At 44.7% G+C, this 26,865-nt stretch overlaps 1 protein-coding gene across 3 annotated transcripts in view; it reads left to right on the top strand.

Annotated features, from left to right (window-relative positions):
* ddx42 (DEAD (Asp-Glu-Ala-Asp) box helicase 42) overlaps window positions 1-26,865 on the top strand; it is a 108,008-nt gene that overhangs the window by 11,890 nt on the left and 69,253 nt on the right. For all 3 annotated transcript variants that reach the window (XM_041173396.1, XM_041173395.1, XM_041173397.1), the window contains exons 2-3: window positions 401-628; window positions 15,452-15,611. In XM_041173396.1, coding sequence (XP_041029330.1) covers window positions 408-628; window positions 15,452-15,611 — 381 coding nt within the window. In that variant the 5' untranslated portion in view covers window positions 401-407. The remainder of the gene's footprint in view (window positions 1-400; window positions 629-15,451; window positions 15,612-26,865) is intronic.

The raw sequence follows: 26,865 nt of genomic DNA, 5'->3' as shown, positions 1-26,865 counted from the left end.
AATGATTCCTCTAATTTTATTTGTTGTGCATGGCCTATTCATTTATGTGCATGGGGCATTTTAATGTGTGAGTCTACTGCTCCTACATGCATTGTTAATGGCTTTTAAAAATATGTCGTAAATGTAACATTTTAGGTGTATGATATTTATTTCAATGCCAGCTGTCCTGTACCTAATTGATGGGCATCAGCTATTTCACTGACTGCTCTGCTAATATAATCCCTGATCCTAATTGTGTAACCTATACCTTTGGTTTATTTTTGGGGTGACATTCTCTTTTTCATTTCCTTTTTAATCCAAAAGGTGTTATCTTTGTGATCTTTTCCTGTCTGCCATTTCTTCGTAAGATGTTGAAAGTGCTTTAGGGAGCTCTAGTAACATCTAATTTATGTTTATGCAGCTAAAGAATGAATTGGAATAAGGGAGGCAGTGGAGCAAAGAGAGGATTTGGTTTTGGTGGTTTTGCCATTACGCCTGGGAAGAAAGAAGAACCAAAGCTCCCGAAGGCAGCACACTCTGTATTCGGTCCGCTGGGTCCATCAGGAGGTTATGGAAAAACACAGCCTGCTCAAACACCCTGTTTCTATAAAGTGGGCTCTAAACGGCCAAACTTCGATGAAGAAAATGCGTGAGTATTGTAGAATGATTTGTTTGCAGATTGTGATCACTAATCAGAGGGTGAAATATAAAGAAAATATCCTCACCACCTGTACAAACTCTTCAGCCTGTTCCATTCAATTAGATCGTGGCTGATTTGTACCTTAACTCCATTTACCCGCATTGGTTCTATACCCCTTAATACCTTTGCCTTACAAAAGTCTTACTGATCATTGTTTTGAAATTTCCAATTGAAGCCCAGCCTCACTGACTTTGGTTCAGTTTCTTTCTCTCTGTTGTGGATTAAGATCGTTTGATTTTGTGTTGTTGCAGGCAAACGTGATTTTTAACAAATTGGAATTGAATGGCTCTAAACAGCTGACCATTCTGACTTATAAACTTAGTTACAGTTTTAACTTTAAAAAATAATTGGAAATCATTTCAAATTACTGTAAGTGGTCAGTTTCTATATTGTCTGATTTTGGGATATGATTCCCTGATTTCACTGATCACTGCTGGCCTTATGATTGATACTTGAGAATGAATCAAAATGCGAGCTAGAATCCTGCATGCATGTATTCAAACGTTTTTTTAAACTGAAAACATACAATATGTAATGTTTGTTTACTTCTGATACATTAGGAATTGTATGTCAGATGCGCTTTGTTGATCTAAAGTGGGAGGCTCCTGTCAAAAATAGGGAACAAACCAATTCTAGAGTGATTTGGATACATTGGGGATTGAGGCTGACAGCAAATGTTGTTTTATGTGAACTGATGCAAGGGGAATAAACAGTGGGAATATAAAGGGAATGGTAGAAGTCTATCAGGCTTGTCCAACCTTTTCGGGGGTGGGGGACGGGACGGGACACATTTCAATTTTTTTCTCACTGAAAGGGTGGATTAGCAAATTTCAGCAAGATAAGGTTTGGCACAACAATAAACATAAATTTTAAAAGAAAATCAATGTCAGAACAATAGATTGATAATTTAAAAAAGTGTAATTAATAAAAATAACCATTAAAAGTGCCAAGTAGCAGAATTAACTAATAAAACCTTTTTGCCTTTTTGCTTCAGGAATAGAGCTAGAGAGACACAGACTAGGCCCCAGGTCTTGGTCACCAAGGAAAGGGTGGGGATCAGGGCCAAGCTAAAGAGTTGGGTTTAACTAACACTGACCTTGCATTCACCTCTGGCACAAACTCTGTGCTGGCCTCAGCGAAATTCGTAAGAAAATGGGGGTTGGAAACATGTTGCCTTTCAGTCTGGGTTTCCCTCCTTTGCTGGCCTGCTTTGTTCATTGGTTTTTGGGGAGGAGGAGGGCAGGGTGTGTATGCTTGTCTGGCTTACTCCCAGTTTCAAATTCTCGTTCTCACTCGCTTGCACAACCAGGCTCACTCGTGTTCTCACTCCCCACCCAAGCTTGCTCGCTCCCCACCCAAGTTTGCTCGTCCACTCGCTCGCCCACCCGCTTTCTCCAGCACTCCTCCCCACCCCACCCCCGGTCTCTCTCAGGCTCATAGAGTCATAGAGGTCTACAGCACAGAAAAAGGCCCTTCAGCCCATCGAGTCTGCGCCAGTCAAACAAGTACCTAACTATTCTAATCTCACCACTAGACCCATAGCCTTCTATGCCTTGGCATTGTAAGTGCACATCCAAATACTTCTTAAATGTTATGAGGGTTTCTGCCTCTACCACTCTTTCAGGCAGTGAGTTCCAGATTCCAACCACCCTTTGGGTGAAAAAATTCTTCCTCACATCCCCTCTAAACCTCCTGCCCCTTACCTTAAATATATGCCCCCTGGTTATTGATCCTTCCACCAAGGGGAAAAGTTCCTTCCTGTCTACCCTATCTATGCCCTTCATAATTTTATACACTTCAAGCATGTCTCCCTTCAATCTCCTCTGCTCCAGGGAAAATAACCCCAGTCTATCCAATCTCTCCTCATAACTAAAACTCTCCAGTCCAGGCAACATCCTGGTAAATCTCCTCTGCACTTTCTCTAGCGCGATCACATCCTTCCTATAATGCAGATTCCAGAACTGCACTCAATACTCTAGCTGTGGCCTAACCGAAGTTTTATACAGTTCCAGCATAACCTCCCTGCTCTTATATTCTATGCCTCGGCTAATAACAGCAAGTGTCCCAAATGCCTTCTTAACCATCTTATCTACCTGTCCCACTACCTTAAGGGACTGGTGGACATGCACACTAAGGTCCCTCTGATCCTCGGTACTTCCCAGGGTCCTACCATTCACCGAGTATTCCCTTGCCTTGTTTGTCCTGCTCAAGTGCATCACTTCGCTTGCATCCAGATACCCTCTCGCTCGCACCCACTCACTCAACCAGACTCAATTACTCACTCAGACTCTCTCGGCTTCACACAGACTCTCTCAGGCCCACTCGCTTGCACCCAGTTACCCTCTCGCTCGCACTCACTCACACAGACTCACTTAGCACCAGGGCCAGGAGGTTTGGATACCGTACTGGGGAGGTAATCGGGACACTGTGAAGAGGTGCACTTCCTCACTCCAGCCTGTCTGGGACTCGAGTTGCCACAGGTGGGGGGAGTGGGTGGGTGCTGTTGCTGCAACCCTGTTGTTCCTCGTGGCCTCCCTGGCCTGCTGCACCATCCTGATCCCTTTGCTCCTTTACGGGGCGGTGCCTGCTCGGGAGAACGAGAGAGAGAGGGGCTAATGCGGAAAGAGTGCTCACTCTGCCAACAACTGAGAAGCTACTCATCTTCCCACTGGTCAGTGCTCTTCCATCGTAAAGTATAAGCTGAAACCATCAGTGCATTAAGCAAAACCGCCAAAGAAATAAACCAGATGTTGTATGGAGCACTGCTTCAGTCCATCCCATGCATCCCAACCAGGCTACAGAGCACATTCTGGTTGAAGGGTCATGAGGACTCGAAACGTCAACTCTTTTCTTCTCCGCCGATGCTGCCAGACCTGCTGAGTTTTTCCAGGTAATTCTGTTTTTGTTACAGAGCAGGCTTTTGTTTACATTCAGATTTTATACTTGCTGATTTACTCCCTTTGAATTTTCTGGTTTGGAGGATTGGAGTGGACTGTTCTTACTTCTGTTTCCTCATTGATGGATAAATCCTAATCTATAGCAGCAAGATGTATGTCGCAACTTAAGATATTAAATGGAAACAGGGAGTTAAAGATTATAACCTTTAAGTTTCTAAATATACACCTACATGCATCAAATACAAAAAGCTTGGACACTTCTGATGGGTGCACAGCCAGGGATAGATGACACAGAAACCTTAAGAATATAAGAAATAAGAGCTGGAGGAGGCCATTTAACCCCATGAACCTGCTCTGCCATTCAGTAGGATCATGGCTGATCTTCTACCTCAACTTGCCTTCCTACAAAGGGGGCTCCAGTGAACTTATATGGAGCACCGGTTCAGTCCCAGCTGGAGTACTGTGTGCAGTTAGTCACTTTACTGTAGTGAGGATATCCTGGTTTTGGAAAAGAGACAAAGAGAAACTGAACTGATCCAGTGGATTAAGCCTTTAACTCAGAAAACTGATGAGATTTACATTGGAATTTACAGTCCCAGAAGTAATAAAAGAGGTCCAGTCAGAAGACAAATGCTGGAAGTGGGAAGCATGGACTCAAGTTCAGAAGAAGGGAGGTCAACAGAAAGTTTAACTGTTTCACACATGCAGCGGTATGCATGTGAAACTGGCAGTGAAAGGGGCTGTGTCAACAGGTTCAAGTGGATCCTGCATAGTGTTTTGGACAATTTTAAAGGGAGAGATTTAAGAGAGAGAGAGTATTTTATGGGATTGTTTGAATGATATGAGAGATGAGGTATTATATAGGATATGGTAAGTGTGATCTAATCTAGATTCTATACCAGTTTCTGGTGTACGTCCCCTACTTTTCAATTCTATACTAGAAATGAAACTGTTTTGTTTGCATCTTTATATCCTTGTTAACTTGCATTGTGACATCTAATGATTTGTCAATGTACACCCTTAGATCCTTTTGTTCCTCTACCCCATTTAGACTTCTATTTTCCAAGGAGTATGGGGCCCTTATTCTTCCTTTCAAGGTGTGCCGCCTCACACTTATCTATTGAAATTCATTTGTCATTTAACATGCTCATTCTGCAAGTTAGTCTTCTACATTTTGTTACAGCCTTAAAATCAGTGTTAACTACACTCCTCAATTTTGTGTTACCTGCATACTTTGAAAGTATACTTTCAGTTCTTGACTCTAAATCATTTAAGTAAATAATGAACAGCAATAGTTCCAACACCAATTGCTATGGAACAAACTTTTCACCCTTAGTCAGTATGAGTAATTTCTTTTTAACCCTTGCTTCTGTTTTGTAGCCAGCTTGCTATTCGTTCTACTTGTCCCATGACTCCAAACGCTCTGACCTTGATAATGCATCTTCCTTATCAAAGGCCTTTTGAAAATCCAAATATATTTCATCTATAATGATACTCTTGTCTACCCTTTCTGTTACTTCCTCAAATAATTCAATAATGTTGGTCAAACCTGAACTTCTCTTTTGAAATGCATGCTCAATACTCTGTTATATTTTTGGTTCCGGGTTTTTTTCTATTAAATATTTGAGTAAAGATTGCAGTATCTTTCTTACCACTGACTTTTAGCTATAGTTTTCTAGACTTATTCTGCCCCGATTTTTAAATGTATGAGTAACGTTAGCTATCCTCCAGTTCTCTGGCACTATACCATTTGTTATTGAACTTATAGCAGCATATAAAATGTTTCTAAAAACTTTTTCCCAGCATATGCCGAATGTCATCCTCCAGTGTTATAATGACTCTATTTGTGATTATTTTAAATTTATGAGAGATAGCTGACTAAATGGGATTGTTTGAAATGTGTGCCTAGGATGGATTACCATGATCTTTGGGATTCTGGATATTCCCATTGTTTAATGGTTGTCGTTCCTGCGCAAACATTTCATTTGATGGTAGACAATGGTGTTCTCCAAGAGTCAATACTAGGGCCACTACCTCTTTTTTTAATATAAATAACCATGAAACCACTGTCAATTGTTGTAAAGACCCATATGGTTCACCAATGTCCTTCAGGGAAAGAAATTGGTCATCCTCACCTGGTCTGGCCTAAATGTGACACCAGACCCAAAGCAATGTGGTTGACTCTTAAATGCCCTCTGAAATGACATAGCAAGCCACCCAACTGTATCAAACCGCAACGAAGGCCTATAAGGAATGAAACTGGACAGACCACTCGGCATCAATCTAGGCACCAAAAACGGCAAATTGTCGTCCTTACTAACATCTGGGGGCTAGTGCCAAAATTGGGGGAGCTGTCTCACAGACTAGTCAAGCAACAGCCTGACATAGTCATCTCCTTGGACAGCACCTTCGAAACCCACGACTGCAACCATCTAGAAGGATAAGCGGAGCAGATGCATGGGAACAGCACCACCTGGGAGTTCCCTCCAAGCCACAAACCGTCCTGACTTGGAAATATATCACTGTTCCGTCACTGTCCTTCACGGTCAAAATCCTGGAACTCCCTCCCTAACAGCACTGTGGGTGTACCCACACCACATGGACTGCAGCGGTTCAAGTAGGCGGCTCACCCCCACCTTCTCAAGGGAAATTAGGGATGGGCAATAAATACTGACCTAGCCAGCAACACCCACATCCCATGAATGAATAAAAGAACTTGGATATTGGAATGCAGAATGAATTGCAAAATTTGCCAATGATACCAAACTTGGAGTGAAGCAAACAGTGAGGCTGGTACCAAACAACTGCAACAGGACATGGCTCAGATGGCAGGATGGGCAGAAAAGTGGAAAATTGAATTTAATACAGAGAAGTGTGAGGTGATCATTTTGGCAGAAAGAATAAGAAGTGGCAATATAGACTTTTTGGTGCAATTCTTTTTTTATTATTCATTCATTGGATGTGGGTGTTGCTGGCTAGGGCAGCATTTATTGCTGATCCTTAATTGCCCTTGAGAAGGTGGCAGTGAGCTTCTTTCTTGAACCGCTGCAGTCCATGTGATGTAGGTATACACACAGTGCTGTTAGAGAGGGAGTTCCTGGATTTTGACCCAGTGTGCACTGCAAACCACCACATTATACTTGATTGGCACCACATCCACAAACATTCACTCCCTCCACCACCGACACACAGTTGCAGCAGCGTGTACCATCCACAAGATGCACTGCAGCAACTCACCAAGGCTGCTTCGACAGCACCTTCCAAACCCACAATCTCCACCACCTGGAAGGACAAGGGCAGCAGACACATGAGAACACCACTACCTGGAAGTTCCCCTCCAAGTCACTCACCGTCCTGACTTGGAAATATATCACTGTTCCTTCACTGTCACTGGGTCAAAATCCTGGAATCCCTTCCTAACAGCACTATGGGTGTACCTACACCACATGGACTGCAGCAGTTCAAGAAGGCAGCTCACCACCACCTTCTCAAGGGGAATTAGGGATGGGCAATAAATGCTGTCCTACATTTAATGCCCACATCCTCTGAATGAATTTAGAGAAGAGCTTGACCTTAATAGAAGAATAATACAGGGTATACTACGTACTATAAAAGTCCTGTCCTTTTATAGAAACATTTACTCGGGTTTACTATGAGCAGTGCCATAGGAGGTACATTGGCACATTTAATAGAAAGGTGATTTTTAATGATTCTTTTCAGTGACCTGGGGATTGATGTGCATAGATTTTTCAGAGAGTAATTAGAAAAGCATATGGGACCTTGAGCTTCATAAATGGACGTATTTGGTATAAAAACAGGGTGTTGTGCTGAATCTTTTTAAAGCTCTGGTTAGGCCACAACAATTCCGGTCATCACGTTTTAAGGAGAATCTGAAAATCCTTGTGAGAATGCAGAGGAGATTTATCAGAATGGTTCCAGGGATGGGGGATTTTAGTTACAAGGTTAGGTTGGAGAAGCTGTGGTTGTTCTCCTTGGACCAAGGGAGATTGAGGGGAGATTTGATACAAGTTTAGTTAAGGTGCTGGAAATCTGAAATAAAAACAAAATATTGGAAAAAAAAATCTCAGGTTAGGGAGCATCTGTATTGAGAGAAACAGAGTTAATGTTTCAGGTCTGTGACCTTTCATCAGATATGTGAAAAACTAGAGACCATCCAAGGCCCCGGACACTCCTTCCAGCTGAAGCAGCAATTTACATGTACTTCTTTCAATCTAGTCTATTATATTTGTTGTTCAAAAAGTGGTCTCCTTTACACTGGGGAGACCAAATGCAGGTTGGGTGAACATCTGTCATTTTAATTCTCTACATTTCTGTCCACTGTCTACTGCACTGTTCCAATGAAGCTCAATGTATGTTTCAGGAACAGGACTTCAATTAGGCACTTTACAGTCTTCCTGACTCAACGTCAGTCCATTCAGACCATAAACTCTGTCCTCCCATTTTGTTTTCTTTGTTTGTTTTCACTTTTTTTTTCTTCCAGTTAGCAGCACACTTGCACATCTTTTTTTCTTTTTTGTCCCATTACTTTTCCCTTTGACCCTGGAAGACTAGCTGTTTCGTCATTCAAACTTTCCTGACTTTTACTGGATCACAGACTTTCTTTTTGCCTTTGTCCCACCCAACCTTTGCTCCAAAAAATTACATCGCTAACTTTTGCCAGTTCTGATGAAAGGTCACAGTTGAGTGGAATTTTCCATTTTTGAGCCTTAGTGCAATGGTGAGTGAGTTTCAAGATCTGTTTCCCATCGGGCAGCATGGCAGGAATTCGCGCCCAATTTCATGCTCGGAAGCTAATTAAATATGCATCAGTGAGTAGCTCCCTGAATCACATGGCGGGCACTAATTCATCCACCCGCCCTTACTTAATGGGGTCGAAGAGCGGGCGCCGTATTTAATCACCATGCAAGCACACGCATTCACACTCTGCAGTCCAGCTGTGTGGCAGAGATGTCTCAGTATGGCTGCGTCCAAAAAAAAAGCTGCACTGAGGTTCAGCAATGAAGCCCTCATCATTGAAGTCTGCCAGCACTGGATGTCTTCTATCCAAAGGATGTCTCCAGGTGGCTCACCAGCCTCGCCTCACCGGCATGGGAGGCAGTTGCAAGAGAGGTCAGCTCATTGGGCACCTGCCTGAGAAATGCTACCCAGGAAGAGGATGAATGATCTAATCTGCTCCACCAGGGTAAGCCAACCTTCAGCTCACTTCATTCTCACACTCTCATAATTGCATCATGCACTCAAAGAGTTACACTGCTCAGAGATCTCATGCAATATAAGTGCGGGGGGGTGGGGTGGTTGGGGAACATCAGCACTGATTGTCTCACGCACATTTTATCATCACCAGCATCTCATCTGTCATGCTGCACAAACTCCATTTTCAGCCCCTACTGGGGAGGGCTCTGCACATGCATGCATGCTTCCCCACCTCTCCTCCAATTCTTATCACATTCCATCCATTTGTCTTCATGCAGGCTAACCTTGCCCACAACAAGAGGGAGAGATCCCAGACTGGAGGAGGGACAGCCGACATTTGATTGTTACTGTATCCTTGTGTTATGTCAGGGAGATGTGTCAAACTCTTTACTGGAAGTGGCGGCAAGATGCGTTAGTAACCTATACTCCTTACAAGACAACATGGAGCTAGGCTTGCTCACTAGCCTTGCGGGGTGTCTCTAATTGTCTCTCAACACGTGAAGGCTGTCTTCATTGGCAATGCCAAAGCACAAGACCTGCAGCCGTGATGGTCTCTCCAACCACGCGCGCATCTCTGTGTCCACTACAAGCTTCTCATAAAGGTGGCAACAACTGCATCAAGTCCTCTGACCCATTGTTTGCGCTGTTGTGCCAACCTTCACTTCCCAGAGCACCAAATACAGGGTTCGCCGCTGACCTTTCCAAAAATTAGGGCCTGGTGAATCATGAAATTGAAAGTGAAAGTTTGAATGCTGAACTTACTCTCGTTACTGGTTGTAAAGTTCTTTCAGTGCACTGGCATGGCACTAATGAACAAAAGGAATGTGGATGTGTCCCTTTGCCTGTACCTTAATCCTCCTGGAATCTTGTGGCTATCAGTGTGTCACAGGCACATCTTTCACGTTTTGCTTTTTTGAGAGCATCCTCCTGTGGAAGCTGACCCTCATCTCCATATTCAGCTTCCTACTCTTCCTGCTTTTCATTGTCCAAGGAGCTCTCAGCCTCCTCCATGTCTCCCTCTGGCAAGGGATCCCCACTTTGAAGTGCCAGGTTGTGAAGGGCGCAGCACACTCCACGATGATGCAAGACACCTTCTGTGGGAAAGTACCGTATTGCCCCACCTGAGTGGTCCAAACATCGAAAGTGCATCTTCAGGATGCCAATGGTCTGCTCAATGGTGGATCGTGTTGCCTTATGCGCCACGTTGTGTCTCTCCTCCGAGTGACTCAGGCCGATGCATGAGTGTCATGAGCCATCGTTTGAGTGGGTACCCGTTATCCCCAAGCAGCTACTCCTGTAATCGCTGAGGGGCCCTTCAATTATGTGAGGCGCTTGGGAGTGACTCAGGATGTATGAATCATGAGAACTCCCAAGGTACCTGGCACAAACGTGCATGATGAGTTTCTGATGATCGCAAACCAATTTAATGTTCAGGGAGTAGAACCCTTTCCTGTTAATGAACTTCAGGGGCTGCTGTCATGGAGCTCTCATAGACACATGTGTACAATCGATCGCACCCTGTTCTCCAGGGAAGCCTGAGATAGCTGCAAACCCCAGAAATCTAGCAGCCTGGCTAGCTTCATCAAGTGTGAACTTCACATAATGATCAAGCTTACAGTACAGCCCCACCAGAGGGCATCTGTCACCTCCTTGATCCATTTATGTGCTGAGGACTCAGATGCCGCATAGGTCCCCTATGGATCCCTGGAACCATCTGCAGGCAAAAAAATTGAGCGGTGACCTTCAGGGGCACTGGCAGAAGATGTCCTCGCAGTCCATGAGGTGTTAGATCCTCCCACAGAATGTGGCAGACATGATCCACCACATCTCTTGACAAGTGCAGATGTGCGAGGCATTGTTTTTCTCTCATTTCCAGATAGGAACATTGTCTTCAGTAGACCTTTGGTCATGCAAGTCGTCTCCGTGGGATGGGTCTAATCTCATCATCTGGGTCTTGCTGGGATTCCCCTGGACCATGGACTTCAGGCCAGGCCTCCTCTTAAAACTGGGTTAGGCAGCGCTGGGCCCCTTCCTCCTCCTGAATTGGATCACTGCCATCAATAAGGCAGCATTGAGTACAGGCTCCATCCTTCAATCCTCCCTGTGGACTGATAGTTGCAAGTGATTAATGAACACTGGATGAATATAGTAGACCTCTCACTTGCAAACAGAAAGCCAATGTCAAGCCCTAGAGTTGCGTTTGCGCTAATAGCTTCTCCCTCACACAGCCTTGCAGCTGAGGCGCACATTCAAAGATCTAGGTGACCACGATGCCAACCCTGAAACTTGACATCACAATCCTGCAGAGGCTGGAAGAGGTTTGGACTCATTTATGAAATGTGTGATCTTACCAAAGGCACTCCCGTAATGTTTAATCTGGTTCGCTGATCAAGCTCAACTTGCACCTCGGTAATGGCTGGATGCCCTTTAGCCTGTTATCCATGCCAACTGGAGAAAGCACATTAGAAGCTTTCATTGATGATCTGGCAGATATGCAGCAGCTGTGCTGCCTTTACGGTTGCCTGCATCTTCCATTCTCACATACCTCTCTGTTAAAGCTCAAGCTGAGCGACTGTATTGTGAAGCCAATGACTCCTACAGTCTCTTGTTAAAGTGCAAAAGGCAACGGCTCCAGTTGCATCTTCTCAATGAAGTCTTCCTCTTTTCTCTCAGCTCTGTCTCTATTTCAGTGTGACTCTAAGCAGTTTGACGGTATCCCCTGAAGGACCCCTTGGTCCAACTGTGGGCTTCTCGCAGACTGCCTCAGTCCCCTCCCATGCAGATTCTTTTCCAGGTTTGATTTCAAACTGTGCAACAATTTTGGGCTTTCAAGATGGTAATGCTGCATTTTTATTTTGAGACCAGCTTTGACCCTTCCCCTGTCAGTGTTCGTGTCCCTCCAATCTTCTTGGAACCTGACGATGTGTAGCTAGAGTTCCCTCCGGTTATTCTCCAGTCTCCCCCAGTAACCCGGGATACAATTGTAATAGTGCTGGCCATTGCAACCCTCCCACCTGAACGTATTCACTGTTGATGCCCCCATGTCCCATATGGACCTCACCCTTCCTGATCTCGAGGCTGTATGCATGGTCAGGTACAGAGGAGAGCCCTGCCCCGCCAACCCCCTTCCACCTCGTCCTACCAGGAGAGCTACGAATGTGTGTCCTTCACCACACCCCCTCCCACCCAAAAACTATTATGTTTTTCCCATTTACAAGCTGCGGATGCCTCCCTTTGCAATGAGCATCTCATCTGCAGCCCAGTACCAATCCAGACAGCCCCCTCGCCACCGACTGTAAGATGATGACCATGCCTGGCACACCAAGCTGTGCATTAACCCAATTGAGCACACAGGCTTTGCCTCTCCCTGGAGTGGGACTACGATATGCATGGTATGCATCACCCAGTAGCATGGCCCAATAATTCCCAGGACTGCCTTTAATCCTCACCCCAATCTGTTGGCCCCAGACCAAGGACCATGACTGTCTTACAGTGAGCTCTCCTGTTCCTTCATGACTTACGTAAACACAGTTCTCCCCACCCCTTCTCAATAAGTCTCTGTGCAAGCCTTTTGCCTACCCCACCTCCATGAATCTCTCTGCAATCCATCCCTCTTATGCCACACTAATACAACCGACCCCCCCACCACCTTGTATTCCAGAGTCTGCATGCAACCGCCCCCATTCATACAGTTCGATTCCCATCCACCCCCTTCTGTGTCTGCGTTCTAGTCTTCCATGTAGGGCTCCAGCTTCCCTTCTGCTTGTCCCCGTTCCCCCATTCCACCTCTCTCCAGTAGCCCAAAGACATGCATATCTCCATCCTCCAACCCCCCCATCCCCCACTCTCCAAACCCACCATAGTTCAATGGCACCTATGTCTCCTCCTCCTCTCCACCCCCCCCCCCCACACACACACACACACACACACACACACACACACACACACACACACACACACACACAGCCCATCATAGCACAGTGTCCCCCATGTCTCTGTCATCCTTCTTTCCTCACTTACAATGCTGGTCTCTCTCTCAGAGTGCAGCCCTGCCTGAGACCCACAAAACAGACCCTCCCAAGATACAGAGGAAGCCAGTGAGCAACCAACACTTCACCCCACCATTGTGGTGTCTCAGTGGCATTGGTGAGAACCCAGAACAGCGCTGCTGCAGTTAGGCTTTGAATGTTGCACTCGCCTCAAAGTCACCAGTGAAGTGAGGGCTGACGGATGTATACCACGTATTTCAAAACATGATTCCGGCTGGTCTAATTTCCTGCTGACACACAAGATTGGGAGGGGGAACGTGATTCTAGTGAGTTGCATTTTTAATGAGTATTCTTGACATTGTAATGTGTGCAAATGGTGCCCCCAACTGGACCAGCAGGAAACCCTACCCACCATCAGCCCGCCATGAAAGTGGTGAGGGGAAATTCTAAACTGATTTCTCTCCGGCGGGAATCAGATTTTTGGCCCCGCTCTCCAAGTTTTCCTCCTCTGCCCGCCACAAAGCCCGTGGTTGGCAGGACCAGAAAATTCCGCCCGTTAATTCTGTTTCTCTCTCTACAAAGATGCTGCTGAGTTTTTTTTCCAGTATTTTATGTTTTAATTTCCCAGCTGGTCTGTTTGCTTGCTTGGTGGAGCACCTTTCCACTCTGCTAAGTAAATAAATTGGTTTGACAAAATACTGAATTATCAACACACATATCCTTCTTCCGGTTTTGCCCTTTCATTGCTATCTGCTGTCTATTAGAGCCACAATGTCATTATTATGGCACAGAATGTGACCATTCGGCCCATTGAGTCCAAGCTGGCTCTCCGTACAGCAGCCCAGTCAGCCTTATTCTGCCTCTCCATCCTCGTAGCCCTGCAGGTTTATTTACCACAAGTATCCATCCAATTTTCTTTTGAAATTATTGATAGTCTCAACTTCCACCACTCATTTAGGCAGCCACTTCCAGGTTGTTACTCCTAGCTGTGATAAAAGTTCTTCCTTGCATTCTCCGTGTGTTTCCACCGAAAATCTTAAACCTGAGTTTCCTAGTCCTTACACCATCAGCTAATGGAAACAGGTTTTTTTTGTCCACCTCATCTAAACCTGTCATAATCTTGTACACATTTACTAAACTCCCCTCAATCTTCTTAGTAAAGTCATTCCCACCTGCAGAGCCAGCTATGTCATTGGGTGGAATCTTGTGGAGTCAACGCGAGTCCAGCCTGCCTGCTAGATTGCCAGCGAGAGACCTACATTGCCCTTTTTTGGCTCGTGGCTTGGCGGGCTTACCCAATCAGGCAGTGGAGAGGCCAGTAGCAGACTTTTCCCTGGGATCAGAACTCCAGGGGCAGAGGTCTTGCCTATCCAGAATGGCCATCCAATAAGAGGCTGGCAGCTCTTTTATTCAGCAGCGCCACCAAGGAGGTGGTGACTGCTGTTGGAATGACACCTAACAGAGGCCCCGGATCACGGAGCGACTCAGGCCACAGGTAAGTAATGGCAGGAGGCGTTTTGCTGGGTCTGGGGGGGTAGCTCCTGGAAAACCCAGGCGCCACCGCCACACCTCCCACCCAACTCCCCTCTCCCCGATGCCAAGTCCCTCGGTCAGCTGTTGAGTGCCTTTGAAGAGGAACTCCCCCAACCCTCCCCTCTCCATATAGGTTTACTTATTGCGCATGCCACATGGCAACAGGCCTGCCCGCACTAAGTTAACACCAGCAGCTGCAGGATGAGGCCCTTAAATGTCCACTTATGGACCTCAATTGCTGGCGGTGTGGGAAGGTCGATCACAGACCTTCCCATCCTAGACTTTGTCGGAGTGGAGGTGGGAAAGGAGCAGGCTGCTCACCTGCCAACCTCCTATCTGATTAAATGCCTTCCCCGCCTCCAAACACATCACTAGAGAGGGCAGAAGATTCTGCCATTATTCCTGACAAACAGATACAAAATTTGCCTCATCCTGATGGCTTATTGGATAGGTACATGCCTGATCATGTGGAGTAGCTGAGTCCTGAGAAGTTAGTCACTGTTGGATGGGATAATAGTGCACACTTGCATTCTTCCCTGACAACCCTGCTTTGGAGAAAAACAGTGTTATATGGGTAGTCGTGGAAGTAAGAAATTATTGCAATGCATTTCATGCATGAAATTTTATGGGAAAGCATTGAGCTGCATTAACGTTAGAATTTCCTTTTGGGTTAGCCATGTTCTTGTATTTAAGTGATGACCTGCTTAACATAACACTCACCAAATGGTTTTGAATTGTTCTGGGAATTGTATTATTTCCTTTATACTTCGCAGTGATTTAGAAAGGCTTGGAGATTTACCAGTAAAAAAAAAAATTACCTTTAGTTTAGTTTCAAGGTCTATGTGGAAATCCAAATTTTGCGTCTTAATTGAAAACTTTGCTAAGTTCTACTCTCTTCTTCAGAAGAACCAGCTGATCACATCATTTGCTTGAGTACACTATATAATGTGCTCAGTTATGAGTAAAGATTATACCATTTTCAAATTATCAAATTATACAAATTTCAGTCATTCTTTCTTATCTGACTACAGTGCTGTGTAAAAAAAGTATCTTGAATGGAAGAATATTTTATTTAACCTGTCAATGGTGCTACTTCTAACTACAAAGAAACCTTCACATTACTGAGTTGGGTTTTCTAGGTATTTTGAAGATGATGATGAAGATGACAGTTCAGCAAACGTCGACTTGCCTTACATCCCTGCAGAAAATTCTCCAACCAGGCAACAATTCGCTTCTAAGGCTGATGACTCTGAAGACAGTGAGGAAGATCCATTGGATGCATACATGGCAGAAGTGGAGGTGACCTTTAGCTCCAAATTAATTTATTCAAGATGAAGGTTATTCGTAATGTTTTCATAATGCATTTCAGGCACTAACTGTCAACATTCAGCACTCCCACAAACTCTTATCTGCTGTTGCACCCTCTGATTTATAGGATAGAAGCAAACAATAGCTTCTGCCCTTGAAGGATTGGGAAGACAGAATATAGGTCTAAATTTTCATCTGTGCATTGGGTTCCGGACAATTCCTGGTTCCGCAAACCCATTCTAAAAATGTCTGACTGAATGTCAGATTTTCGATCCTGGGGTTGCGGGCTAAATTGGGAGTTGGGCCAGGTGACCCCAGAACAAGTGCAGGGGATGCTGGGACAGAAGGCCTGCCTTTGTGCACTGGCACTATGTCAAAGTTTTGAAAAGAAAACAGAAAAACATAAAACAGCCATCCAGCCCTACCCTTTCACCGCCACACACTCCCCATGCCCCATCTATGCCAATCTGTGCCCACCTGTGCCCCAACCCATCTCCATGGCCCCTCACACCCTCCATGCCATCCTATTCCCCCCTCCCCATCTTCCAAGGCCCCTTGTACTATCAATCTATGCCCCCCACCTACCCTCCATGGCCCTTTACAGCCCCATGCCAACCCATGACAACCCCCCCCCCCCTCTTCCCCCCAGACTTACCATGTCAACTGACCCAGTATGCATAATGGACAAACCTCAAAACCCATGCTGAGATTCAATAAAATAAATTCCAACTGTCTATTACAGTCTTTATTACACTCTCATTCGTAAGAACCCATTTACTATATTTATATTCCTACAACTACATTATTCCTTATAACAAAAAACATTTCAGTCAATTGCATAATCTCTTATTAAAAACAAGCATTGGAATTCATAGTCCCATTTCAAAGAGCCTCTAACCACTTGGAGCTGTCAGTCAAACTGAACTGGTAGGCACCATATTGTGATCATGAATAGTTTTGAAATCAGTCATGCAGCACCAATCCGGTAATGGTTGCCCTAAGGCTTATGTCAACAGGCAGAGTGAAATAGCAAGCAATCTTTTTTTTAACACTCCAGGCAATATTTCTTGAGAGTTAAAGGGCAGGAGTTTTAAATATTTTGACAGCTCCCTTTGATAGTTCGTCTTGACACTTTTGACAGTTGATTTTGATAGCTTCAATAAGCTTCACGATTCCAATGAGTTCATGCACTTTTTAATGGACATTCATGCATACTTTTAGCAATCCCAAAGGACACTCTATCTGCCTGAAAGGTGTCCTGGGACCATATTCAAAAGGACACCTTGCTTCTCCAATCCAAAAGGGTACCCTGGCTATCCAAAAAAATCCACAATGTTCAGAACTGCTCCTACTAGGTCCAATCTGCGCACGTCGGATTTCAGTCATTTCTTGCACTAAAATCACACAAGTGTAGGGAGCTGCTGATTTCTGTTGGGAGCTGCCTCCACAAAATGCACATGTGCAAATCCCGACCTGGGCTCATTCTTGCCCCTGTGAAAATGGGAGCTGCTTTGTTCGGGGGGTTGGGACATATGAATTTGGGCCTCTTGCGCCATGTTTGCCATGTTGGCGAGGCTCTCTGTTGCGGCAAAAATCCAGGCCATGAACTTTAGTCAAGCTAAAATTCTCCATTGCATAGTTCGAAGGAGAGTGAAGCTCCTGAGAACCTTGGCTCAACATTAGGCCAGCACACGTTGGTCATTTCACAGAATCTCAGCAGCACAGCATTGTTACAGCATGGAAAGAGGCCACTCAGCTAATCACGTCTGTGCCAGCTCTTCAAATGAGCAATTCACCTACTGCCATTCTCTTGCCTTCTCCCTGGAACCCAGCACATTCTTTCTTTTCAGATAATAATCCAATTCCCTCTGAAATGCCTTGATTGAACTTGCTTCCACCATTCTCTCAGGCAATGCATTCCAGATCCTAACCACTTGCTGCATGAAAAAGTTTCTCATATTTCCATTGCTTCTTTTGCCAATTATCTTAAATCTGTGCTCCCTCGTTCTCGATCCTTCCACCAGTGGGAGCAGTTTCTCTCTATCATTCTTGTCCGCAAGAATGACCCAAACCTCCCTGTCGCTTGCCATTTTAACACTCCACCCTGCTCTCTTGCCCACATGTCTGTCCTTGACTTGCTGCATTGTTCCAGTGAAGCCCAACACAAACTGGAGGAACAACACCTCATCTTCCGACTAGGCACTTTACAACCATCCGGACTGAATATTGAATTCAATAACTTTAGGTCGTGAGCTCCCTCCCCCATCCCCACCCCCTTTCTGTTTCCCCCTTCCTTTTCTTTTTTTTCCAATAAATTATATAGATTTTCCTTTTCCCACCTATTTCCATTATATAAAAAAAAAAATTTTTTTTTTTACATCTTTTATGCTCTCTTCACCCCCACTAGAGCTATACCTTGAGTGCCCTACCATCCATTCTTAATTAGCACATTCGTTTAGATAATATCACCAACTTTAACTTTAACACCTATGTGTTCTATTGTACTATTGTGGTTGACATCTTTTGATGATCTGCTTCTATCACTGCTTGTTTGTCCCTACAACCACACCCCCACCCCCCCTCCACCTCTTTGTCTCTCTATCTCTCCGCCCCCCACACACACACCTTAAACCAGCTTATATTTCAACTCTTTCTTGGACTCGAACTCAAGTTCTGTCGAAGGGTCATGAGAACTCGAAACGTCAACTCTTTTCTTCTCCGCCGATGCTGCCAGACCTGCTGAGTTTTTCCAGGTAATTCTGTTTTTGTTTTGGATTTCCAGCATCCGCAGTTTTTTTGTTTTTATCCCAACTTTTCCACCCTATCTACGTAACTGAAGTTCCTCATCCTGGAACCATTCTTGTGAATCCTTTCTGCGCACTCTAATGCCTTCGCATCTTTCCTAAAGTGTAGTCCCCAGAACTAGATGTAGTACTCCAGCTGAAGCCGAACCAATGTTTTATGCAAGTTTAACACAACTCCCTTGCTCTTGTACTCTACACCTCTTTTAATAAAGCCTAGGATACAGTAGCTTTAGGCCTCAAAATCATTTAAAATAAAGTTCTCTTCCCAAATTTTATTTCCTTTTGTTGACATGCTACAGTATTCCTTTTTGCATATTTTGGAGGATGAGAGACTTTTAAAGTCATTATGGCCATGAAGAAGGCCATTATGGACACATAGAAAATAGGAACAGGAATGGGCCATTCAGCCCTTCAAGCCTGCTCCACCATTCAATATGATCATGGCTGATCCTCTATCTCAATGCCATACTCCCGCTCTCGCTCCTTACCCCTTGACTCCTTTCGTGTCTAGAAACCTATCTATTTACTTCTTAAATATATTCAGTGACTTGGCCTCCACAGTCTTCAGTGGTAGAGAATTCCATGGGTTCACCTCCCTCTGTGTGAAGAAGTTTCTCCTTATCTCATTCCTAAATGGTGTACGCCGTATCCTGAGGCTGTGACCCTTTGCTCTAGAACCCCCAGCCAGGGGAAACATAATTCCTGAATACGGTCTGTCCAGCCCTATCTAAATTTTATACATTTCAATGAGATGCCCTGTCAGAATTTTATACGTTTCAATGAGATCCCCTCTCATTCTTCTAAACTCCAGTGAACATAGGCCTAGTCAACCCAATCTCTCATACGACAATCCTGCCATCCCACAAATCAGTCTGGTGAATCTTTGCTGCACTCCCTCTATGGCAAGTATATCCTTTCTTAGGTAAGGAGACCAAAACTACACACACTACTCTAGGTGTGTTCTCACCAAGACCCTGTACAGTTGCAGTAAGACATCCTTGCTCCTGTACTCAAATCTTCTTGTAATGAAGGCCAACATATCATTTTCCTTCCTAACTGCTTGTTGCATCTGCTTGCTTGCTTTCAGTAACTGATTTACAAGGATACCCAGGTCCTTTTGTACACCAACATTTCCCAATCAATCACTATTTAAATAATACCGCCATTCTGTTTTTCTTACCGAAGTGGATAACTTCACAGTTATCCACATTACACTGCGTCTGCCATCTATTAGCCCACACACTCAACTTGCCTAAATCACCTTGAAGCCTCTTTACATCCTCCGCAGCACTTACATCCCACCTAATCTGTGTCGTCAGCAAACTTGGACATATTACATTTGGTTCCCTCATCCAAATCATTGATATATATTGTGAATAGTTGGGGCCCAACCACTGATCCCTGCGGTACCCCACTAGTCACCGCCTGCCACTCTTAAAAAGGTCCATTTATTCCTACTCAGTTTCCTGTCTGCTAACTAATTCTCAGTCCATGCCAATATATTACCCCAATCCCATGTGCTTTAATTTTGCACACTAACCTCTTATGTGGGACTTTATCAAAAGCTTTCTGAAAATCCAAATACACCATATACACTGTTTCTTCCTTACTTATTCTACTAGCTATGTCCTCAAAAAATTCCATTAGGTTTGTCAAACATGATTTCCTTTTCATAAATCCATGTTGACTTTGTTCTAATCCGGTTGATATTTTCCAAGTGTCCTGTTATCACATCCTTTATAATAGACTCTAGCATTTTTCCTACTACTGAGGTTAGGCTAACCAGTCTGTAATTCGCTGTTTTCTCTCTCCCTCCTTTTTTAAATAATGGGGTTCCATTTGCCACCCTCCAATCTGCTGGGACTGTTCGAGAATCTACAGAATTTTGGAACATGACCACCATTGAATCCACTATTTCCACGGCCACCACCTTTAGTACCTTGCAATGTAGATTATCAGACCCCGTGGATTTATTGGCTTTAAGTCCCATTAATTTCTCTAGCACTATTTTCTGAAAATCCAAATACACCATATACACTGTTTCTTCCTTACTTATTCTACTAGCTATGTCCTCAAAAAATTCCATTAGGTTTGTCAAACATGATTTCCTTTTCATAAATCCATGTTGACTTTGTTCTAATCCGGTTGATATTTTCTAAGTGTCCTGTTAGTAAGCTTAATTTCCTTCAGTTCCACCTTCTCATTCGAACCTTAGTTCCCTGGTATTTCTGGGAAGTTATTTATGTCTTCCTCTGTGAAGACAGAACTAAAATGGTTGTTTAATTCTCTGCCATTTCCTATTAGCTATTGCCTATCTACTGTCATGCTTTTTAATGAAGTTCCCCAATCTATCGTAGCCAACTCATCCCTTTGCAGTTTTCTTTATTTAGATTTCAGACCGTAGTTTTGGATTTGTCTACGTCACTTTCAATCCTAACGAAAATTCTACCTTGTTATGGTCACTGTTCCCTAAAGAACCCCACACAACAAGATTATTAATTAACCTCTTCTCATTGCACAATACCAAATCTGGGATAACCTGTTTGCTAGTCAGTTCCTCAATGTACTGGTTTAAAAAACCATCTTCTATACGCTTCAAGAATTCACCTATCACTGTTTTATTGCTAATTTGATTTGCCCAGTCAAATGTAGATTAAAAGCACCCATGATTACTGTAGCACCCTTGTTATATGCATCTCTATTTTTCTGTTTAATGCTGTCCCCTACCTTATCACTACTGTTTGGAGGCCTGTAGACAACTCCCACGAATGTTTTCTGCCCCTTGTTGCTTCATAGCTCCACCCAGATTGATTCTACATGTACAAGATGCACTGCAGGAACTCACCAAGGTTCCTCATACAGCACTTTCCGAACCCATGACCGCTGCCATTTAGAAGGACAAGGACAGCAGATGCATGGGAACATCACCACCTGCTAGTTCCCCTCCAAGTCACTCACATCCTGACTTGGAAATATATCGTCGTTCCTTCACTGTCACTGGGTCAAAATCCTGGAACTCCCTCCCTAACAACACTGGGTGTACCTACACCACATGGACTGCCGCGGTTCAAGAGGCAGCTCACCACCACCTTCTCAAGGGCAATTAGGGATGGGTAATAAATGCTGGCCCAACCAGCGATGCCAACATTCTATGAATGAATGAATAAATAAAAAAAGAATTTCTGAGCCAATATCCTTTACCACTATTGCACTGATGTCATCCCTTACTAACAACGTCACTCCGCCCCCTTTTCCTTTTTGTCTGTCCTTCCTAAATATCAAGTACCCTCGGATATACAGTTCCCAGTTTTGGGTCACCCTGCAGTCATGTCTCTGTAATCGCAATCACATTGTACCCATTTATATCTATTTGCACTGTTAATTTGTCTATCTTATTGTGAATGCTCTATGCATTCAGTTACAGTGCCTTTAAACTTGTCCTTTTAACATTTTTTACACATAATTGTACATGGCCCTATTTGCTGCTAGCTCTTGTTTCCTCTACCCTCCACTTTTATTTTCTACTTTTCTGCCTTTCGTTTCTATCTTTGTTTCCCTCTCTTGTGTCTTCTCGCTCAGTTTCACTCTAGTTTAAACTCTTCCTCCACAGTACTAGTGAATACCCCTGAGAGGATATTGGACCTGGTCCTGCTGGGGTGCATCCTGTCCAGCTGGTACAGGCTCCATCTTCCCCCAAATCGGACCCAATTCCTCAGGAATCTAAATCCCCCCTCGTACACCATCTCTCCAGCCATGCATTCATCCAGTCTATGGGCAGAATTTTTCTGTTGGGGGCGTCCCGCATGTCGACGCGTTAAATGACGCAGTCAAGTCGGCTGCGCACCTGCCAACCTGTTAACAGCCTATTAAGGCCATTAAGAAACCAATTCAGCTCATTAATGGACCTGCCCAACCTATTGTTTTTACTCTGTCTGGCGGTCACCCATAGCTCCATATATGAAACACAGATTTCAAGTAGCTGCAGTTGGAGACACTTCCTACACGCGTGGTCACCCTGGATATTGAAAGCGTCTCTAACTTCCCACATCGCACAGGAGGAGCATTCCACTTGTCTGAGCTGCCCTGCCATGACTTATCTTTGTATTACTCCCTTTATTTTTACTCCCTCTAGTTTAAAGAATATTAAATGTACTCTGGGGACCTTACTTTACTTCTTATACTTTAAACATTATTTAAACTAAAACTCAATTTTTACTTTAAAGACTGGACAGTAGAAATAATCATCTTTACCAAGGCCACCACCCGCTCCTCTCGTTGGTTCCTGGTCCTACTCAATGAACTTGTTTCCCCTGTGATGTCAGTCTTAGATATTTTCAAAAATCACCCCTCTCGTGCAGCTTTTCAACTCCTGGTGTTCTAGAGGCTGAAGAAGATAGAGAAAGAAAAAGAAAATAGCTCCTCCCTCCCCTCCTCACTGAACTACCTGCTCACCAAACTCCAGTGATTCCACTTTGCACCAGTACCATCCTCCGGTCTAGAAAAACAACCATTTACTTTGACTTGTTTTTTCTGCCCGTCAAGTCCATGCCAGCTCTCTGTGGATCAACCCAGTTGGTCTTATTCCCCTACTTTGTCCCCATAACCATTAAGGTTTTTCTCTCGCAAGTGCTGATCCAGTTTCCTTTTGAAATCATTCATCGTCTCCACATCCACCACCATTGTAGGCAGCAATTTCCAGGCAAATACAACACTGAACTCAGAGACAGTTCAGACAGGCAAATTCCAAACCAGGCCTTTACCACTCACTGTGTATGGAAGTGCTTCCTCAAATCCCATGCATGTCTCTTGGCCAAAATCTTAAATCTGTATCCCTTAGTCCTTATACCATCATCTAATGGGAACAACTTTTCTTTGCCTACCTTACCTAAATCTTGTTTATATAAAGCATGTGCACCTCTATCAAATTTCTCCTTAATCTCCTTTTCTCCAAGGAGAACAAGCCCAGCTTCTCCAACCTAATGCCTTCATCCCTTGACCTCTTAAAGTAAATCTCCTCTACACACACTCAAGGACATCACATCCTTCCTAAAGTGTGGTGACCAGACCTGGATGCAATATCCTAGTTAGGGAACCTAGTCCATAATAGGTCCAACCTTGTCTGTTATTATCCACTTCCTATTTACGTAGCTGTAGAATATTTTTAGGTTCTCTTTTATGTTAATTGCCATTCTATTCTCATATTCTCTTTTTCCCCACCTCATTTTTCTGTTCGCTTTCCCTCTCAACTTATTGTATTTATCCTGGTTCTGGCTTGAAGAATTCACCTGATCTGCACCATACACCATCTTTTTTTTGATTCATTATATTCTCCCTCATTTACTAGGAACCCTCTTTGGTTCCCTTACCTCCTGCCCTTGTTGGGATGCATCTAGTTGGTACCTGAAATATTTCCTCATATTGACCTGGATGTAGTACCCTATTTGTGGCCTAATCAGAGCATATACTCATACCCATCTCTTTATGAAGCCCAAGATTCTACATGCTTTGCTGATTACTCTCTCAATATGTTCTGCCACCTCGCCAAGATCACCATTGTCCCATTACAGTTTTTTCTTGTCACTCTTGGTTCCATTTTATCCTGGTCCCATTCTATCCTGAAGTAGATCCTGTCTCAACCCATGTAAGTTAATCTTATTCAAAATTAGAAGTTCTACTTTAGATTGTTCCTTGCTCTTCTCCATCACTAATCTAAGCCTTTTTGATACGCTGATCTCTCTTACCCCGTGTTATGCCACACTTGGTCTATTTGGCCCATCTCATTCCACTGTACCAGACCCAATAATGCCTCCTTTCTAGTTAGACAGAGAACATTCTGGTCAAGGAAGCTCAGAACACATTTCAGAAATTCCTCCCCCTCCTTTCCCTTTACTCTAACATCTTCCCAATTGATTTTGGGTAATTAGAATCAACCCTGCCATCTCCACAGAGATAAAAACAAAAAACTGCGGATGCTGGAAATCCAAAACAAAAACAGAATTACCTGGAAAAACTCAGCAGGTCTGGCAGCATCAGCGGAGAAGAAAAGAGTTGACGTTTCGAGTCCTCATGACCCTTCAACAGAACTAGGTGAATCCCAGGAAGGGTAGAAATATAAGCTGGTTTAAGGTGGTGGTTGGGGGTGGGGGGGGTGGGGGAGGTGGTGTTGGGTTGGGTGGGGGGGGAGGGAGAGAAGTGGAGGGGGGGTGGTGTGGTTGTAGGCAAAAGCAGTGATAGGAGCAGTTCATCAAAAGATGTCACAGACGGCAAAACAAAAGAACACATAGGTGTCGAAGTTGGTGATATTATCTAAACGAACGTGCTAATTAAGAATGAATGGTAGGGCACTCAAGGTATAACTCTAGTGGGGGTGGGGGGAGCATAAAAGATTTAAAAATATTTAAAAATAATGGAAATAGGAGGGAAAAAGAAAAATCTATATAATTTATTGGAAAAAAACAAAACAAAAGGAAGGGGGAAGAAACAGAAGGGGGGTGGGGATGGAGGAGGGAGGTCAAGACCTAAAGTTGTTGTATTCAATATTCAGTCCGGAAGGCTGTAAAGTGCCTAGTCGGAAGATGAGGTGTTGTTCCTCCAGTTTGCGTTGGGCTTCACTGGAACAATGCAGCAAGCCAAGGACAGACATGTGGGCAAGAGAGCAGGGTGGAGTGTTGAAATGGCAAGCGACAGGGAGGTTTGGTTCATTCTTGCGGACAGACCGCAGGTGTTCTGCAAAGCGGTCGCCCAGTTTACATTTGTTCTCTCCAATGTAGAGGAGACCGCATTGGGAGCAACGAATGCAGTAGACTAAGTTGGGGGAAATGCAAGTGAAATGTTGCTTCACTTGAAAGGAGTGTTTGGGCCCTTGGACGGTGAGGAGAGAGGAAGTGAAAGTGCAGGTGTTACATCTTTTGCGTGGGCATGGGGTGGTGCCATAGGTGGGGGTTGGGGAGTAGGGGGTGATGGAGGAGTGGACCAGGGTGTCCTGGAGGGAACGATCCCTACGGAATGCCGACAGTGGGGGTGAAGGGAAGATGTGTTTGGTAGTGGCATCATGCTGGAGTTGGCGGAAATAGCGGAGGATGATCCTTTGAATGCGGAGGCTGATGGGGTGATATGTGAGGACACGGGGGACCCTATCATGTTTCTGAGAGGGAGAAGGCGTGAGGGCGGATGCGCGGGAGATGGGCCGGACACGGTTGAGGGCCTTGTCAACGACCGTGGGTGGAAAACCTCGGTTAAGGAAGAAGGAGGACATGTCAGAGGAACTGTTTTCGAAGGTAGCATCATCGGAACAGATGCGACGGAGGCGAAGGAACTGAGAGAATGGGATGGAGTCCTTACAGGAAGTGGGGTGTGAGGAGCTGTAGTCGAGGTAGCTGTGGGAGTCGGTAGGCTTGTAATGGATATTGGTGGACAGTCTATCACCAGAGATTGAGACAGCGAGGTCAAGGAAGGGAAGGGAAGTGTCAAAGATGGACCACGTGAAAATGATGGAGGGGTGCAGATTGGAAGCAAAATTAATAAATTTTTCCAAGTCCAGACGAAAGCATGAAGCAACACCGAATTAATCATTGATGTACCGGAGAAAGAGTTGTGGAAGGGGGCCGGAGTAGGACTGGAACAAGGAATGTTCCACATACCCCATAAAGAGACAGGCATAGCTGGGGCCCATGCGGGTACCCATAGCCACACCTTTTATTTCGAGGAAATGAGAGGAGTTGAAGGAGAAATTGTTCAGTGTGAGAACAAGTTCAGACAGACGGAGGAGAGTAATGGTGGATGGGGATTGTTCAGGCCTCTGTTCGAGGAAGAAGCTAAGGGCCCTCAGACCATCCTGGTGGGGGATGGAGGTGTAGAGGGATTGGACGTCCATGGTGAAGAGGAAGCGGTTGGGGGCCAGGGCACTGGAAATTGTTGATGTGACGTAAGGTGTCAGAGGAATCACGGATGTAGGTGGGAAGGGACTGGACAAGGGGAGAGAGAAGGGAGTCAGGATAACGAGAGATGAGTTCTGTTGGGCAGGAGCAAGCTGACACGATCGGTCTACTGGGACAGTTCTGTTTGTGGATTTTGGGTAGGAGGTAGAAGCGGGCCGTCCGAGGTTGGGCGACTATCAGGTTGGAAGCTGTGGGAGGAAGATCCCCAGAGGAGATGAGGTCAGTGACAGTCCTGGAAACAATGGCTTGATGGAGCCATTGTTTCAAGCCATTGTTTCCAGGACTGTCACTGACCTCATCTCCTCTGGGGATCTTCCTCCCACAGCTTCCAACCTGATAGTCGCCCAACCTCGGACGGCCCGCTTCTACCTCCTACCCAAAATCCACAAACAGAACTGTCCCGGTAGACCGATCGTGTCAGCTTGCTCCTGCCCAACAGAACTCATCTCTCGTTATCTTGACTCCCTTCTCTCTCCCCTTATCCAGTCCCTTCCCACCTACATC

The sequence above is a fragment of the Carcharodon carcharias genome, chromosome 23, assembly GCF_017639515.1.
Source record: "Carcharodon carcharias isolate sCarCar2 chromosome 23, sCarCar2.pri, whole genome shotgun sequence".
Lineage (NCBI taxonomy): Eukaryota > Metazoa > Chordata > Chondrichthyes > Lamniformes > Lamnidae > Carcharodon > Carcharodon carcharias.
This window is presented reverse-complemented; position numbering and strand designations above follow the sequence as displayed.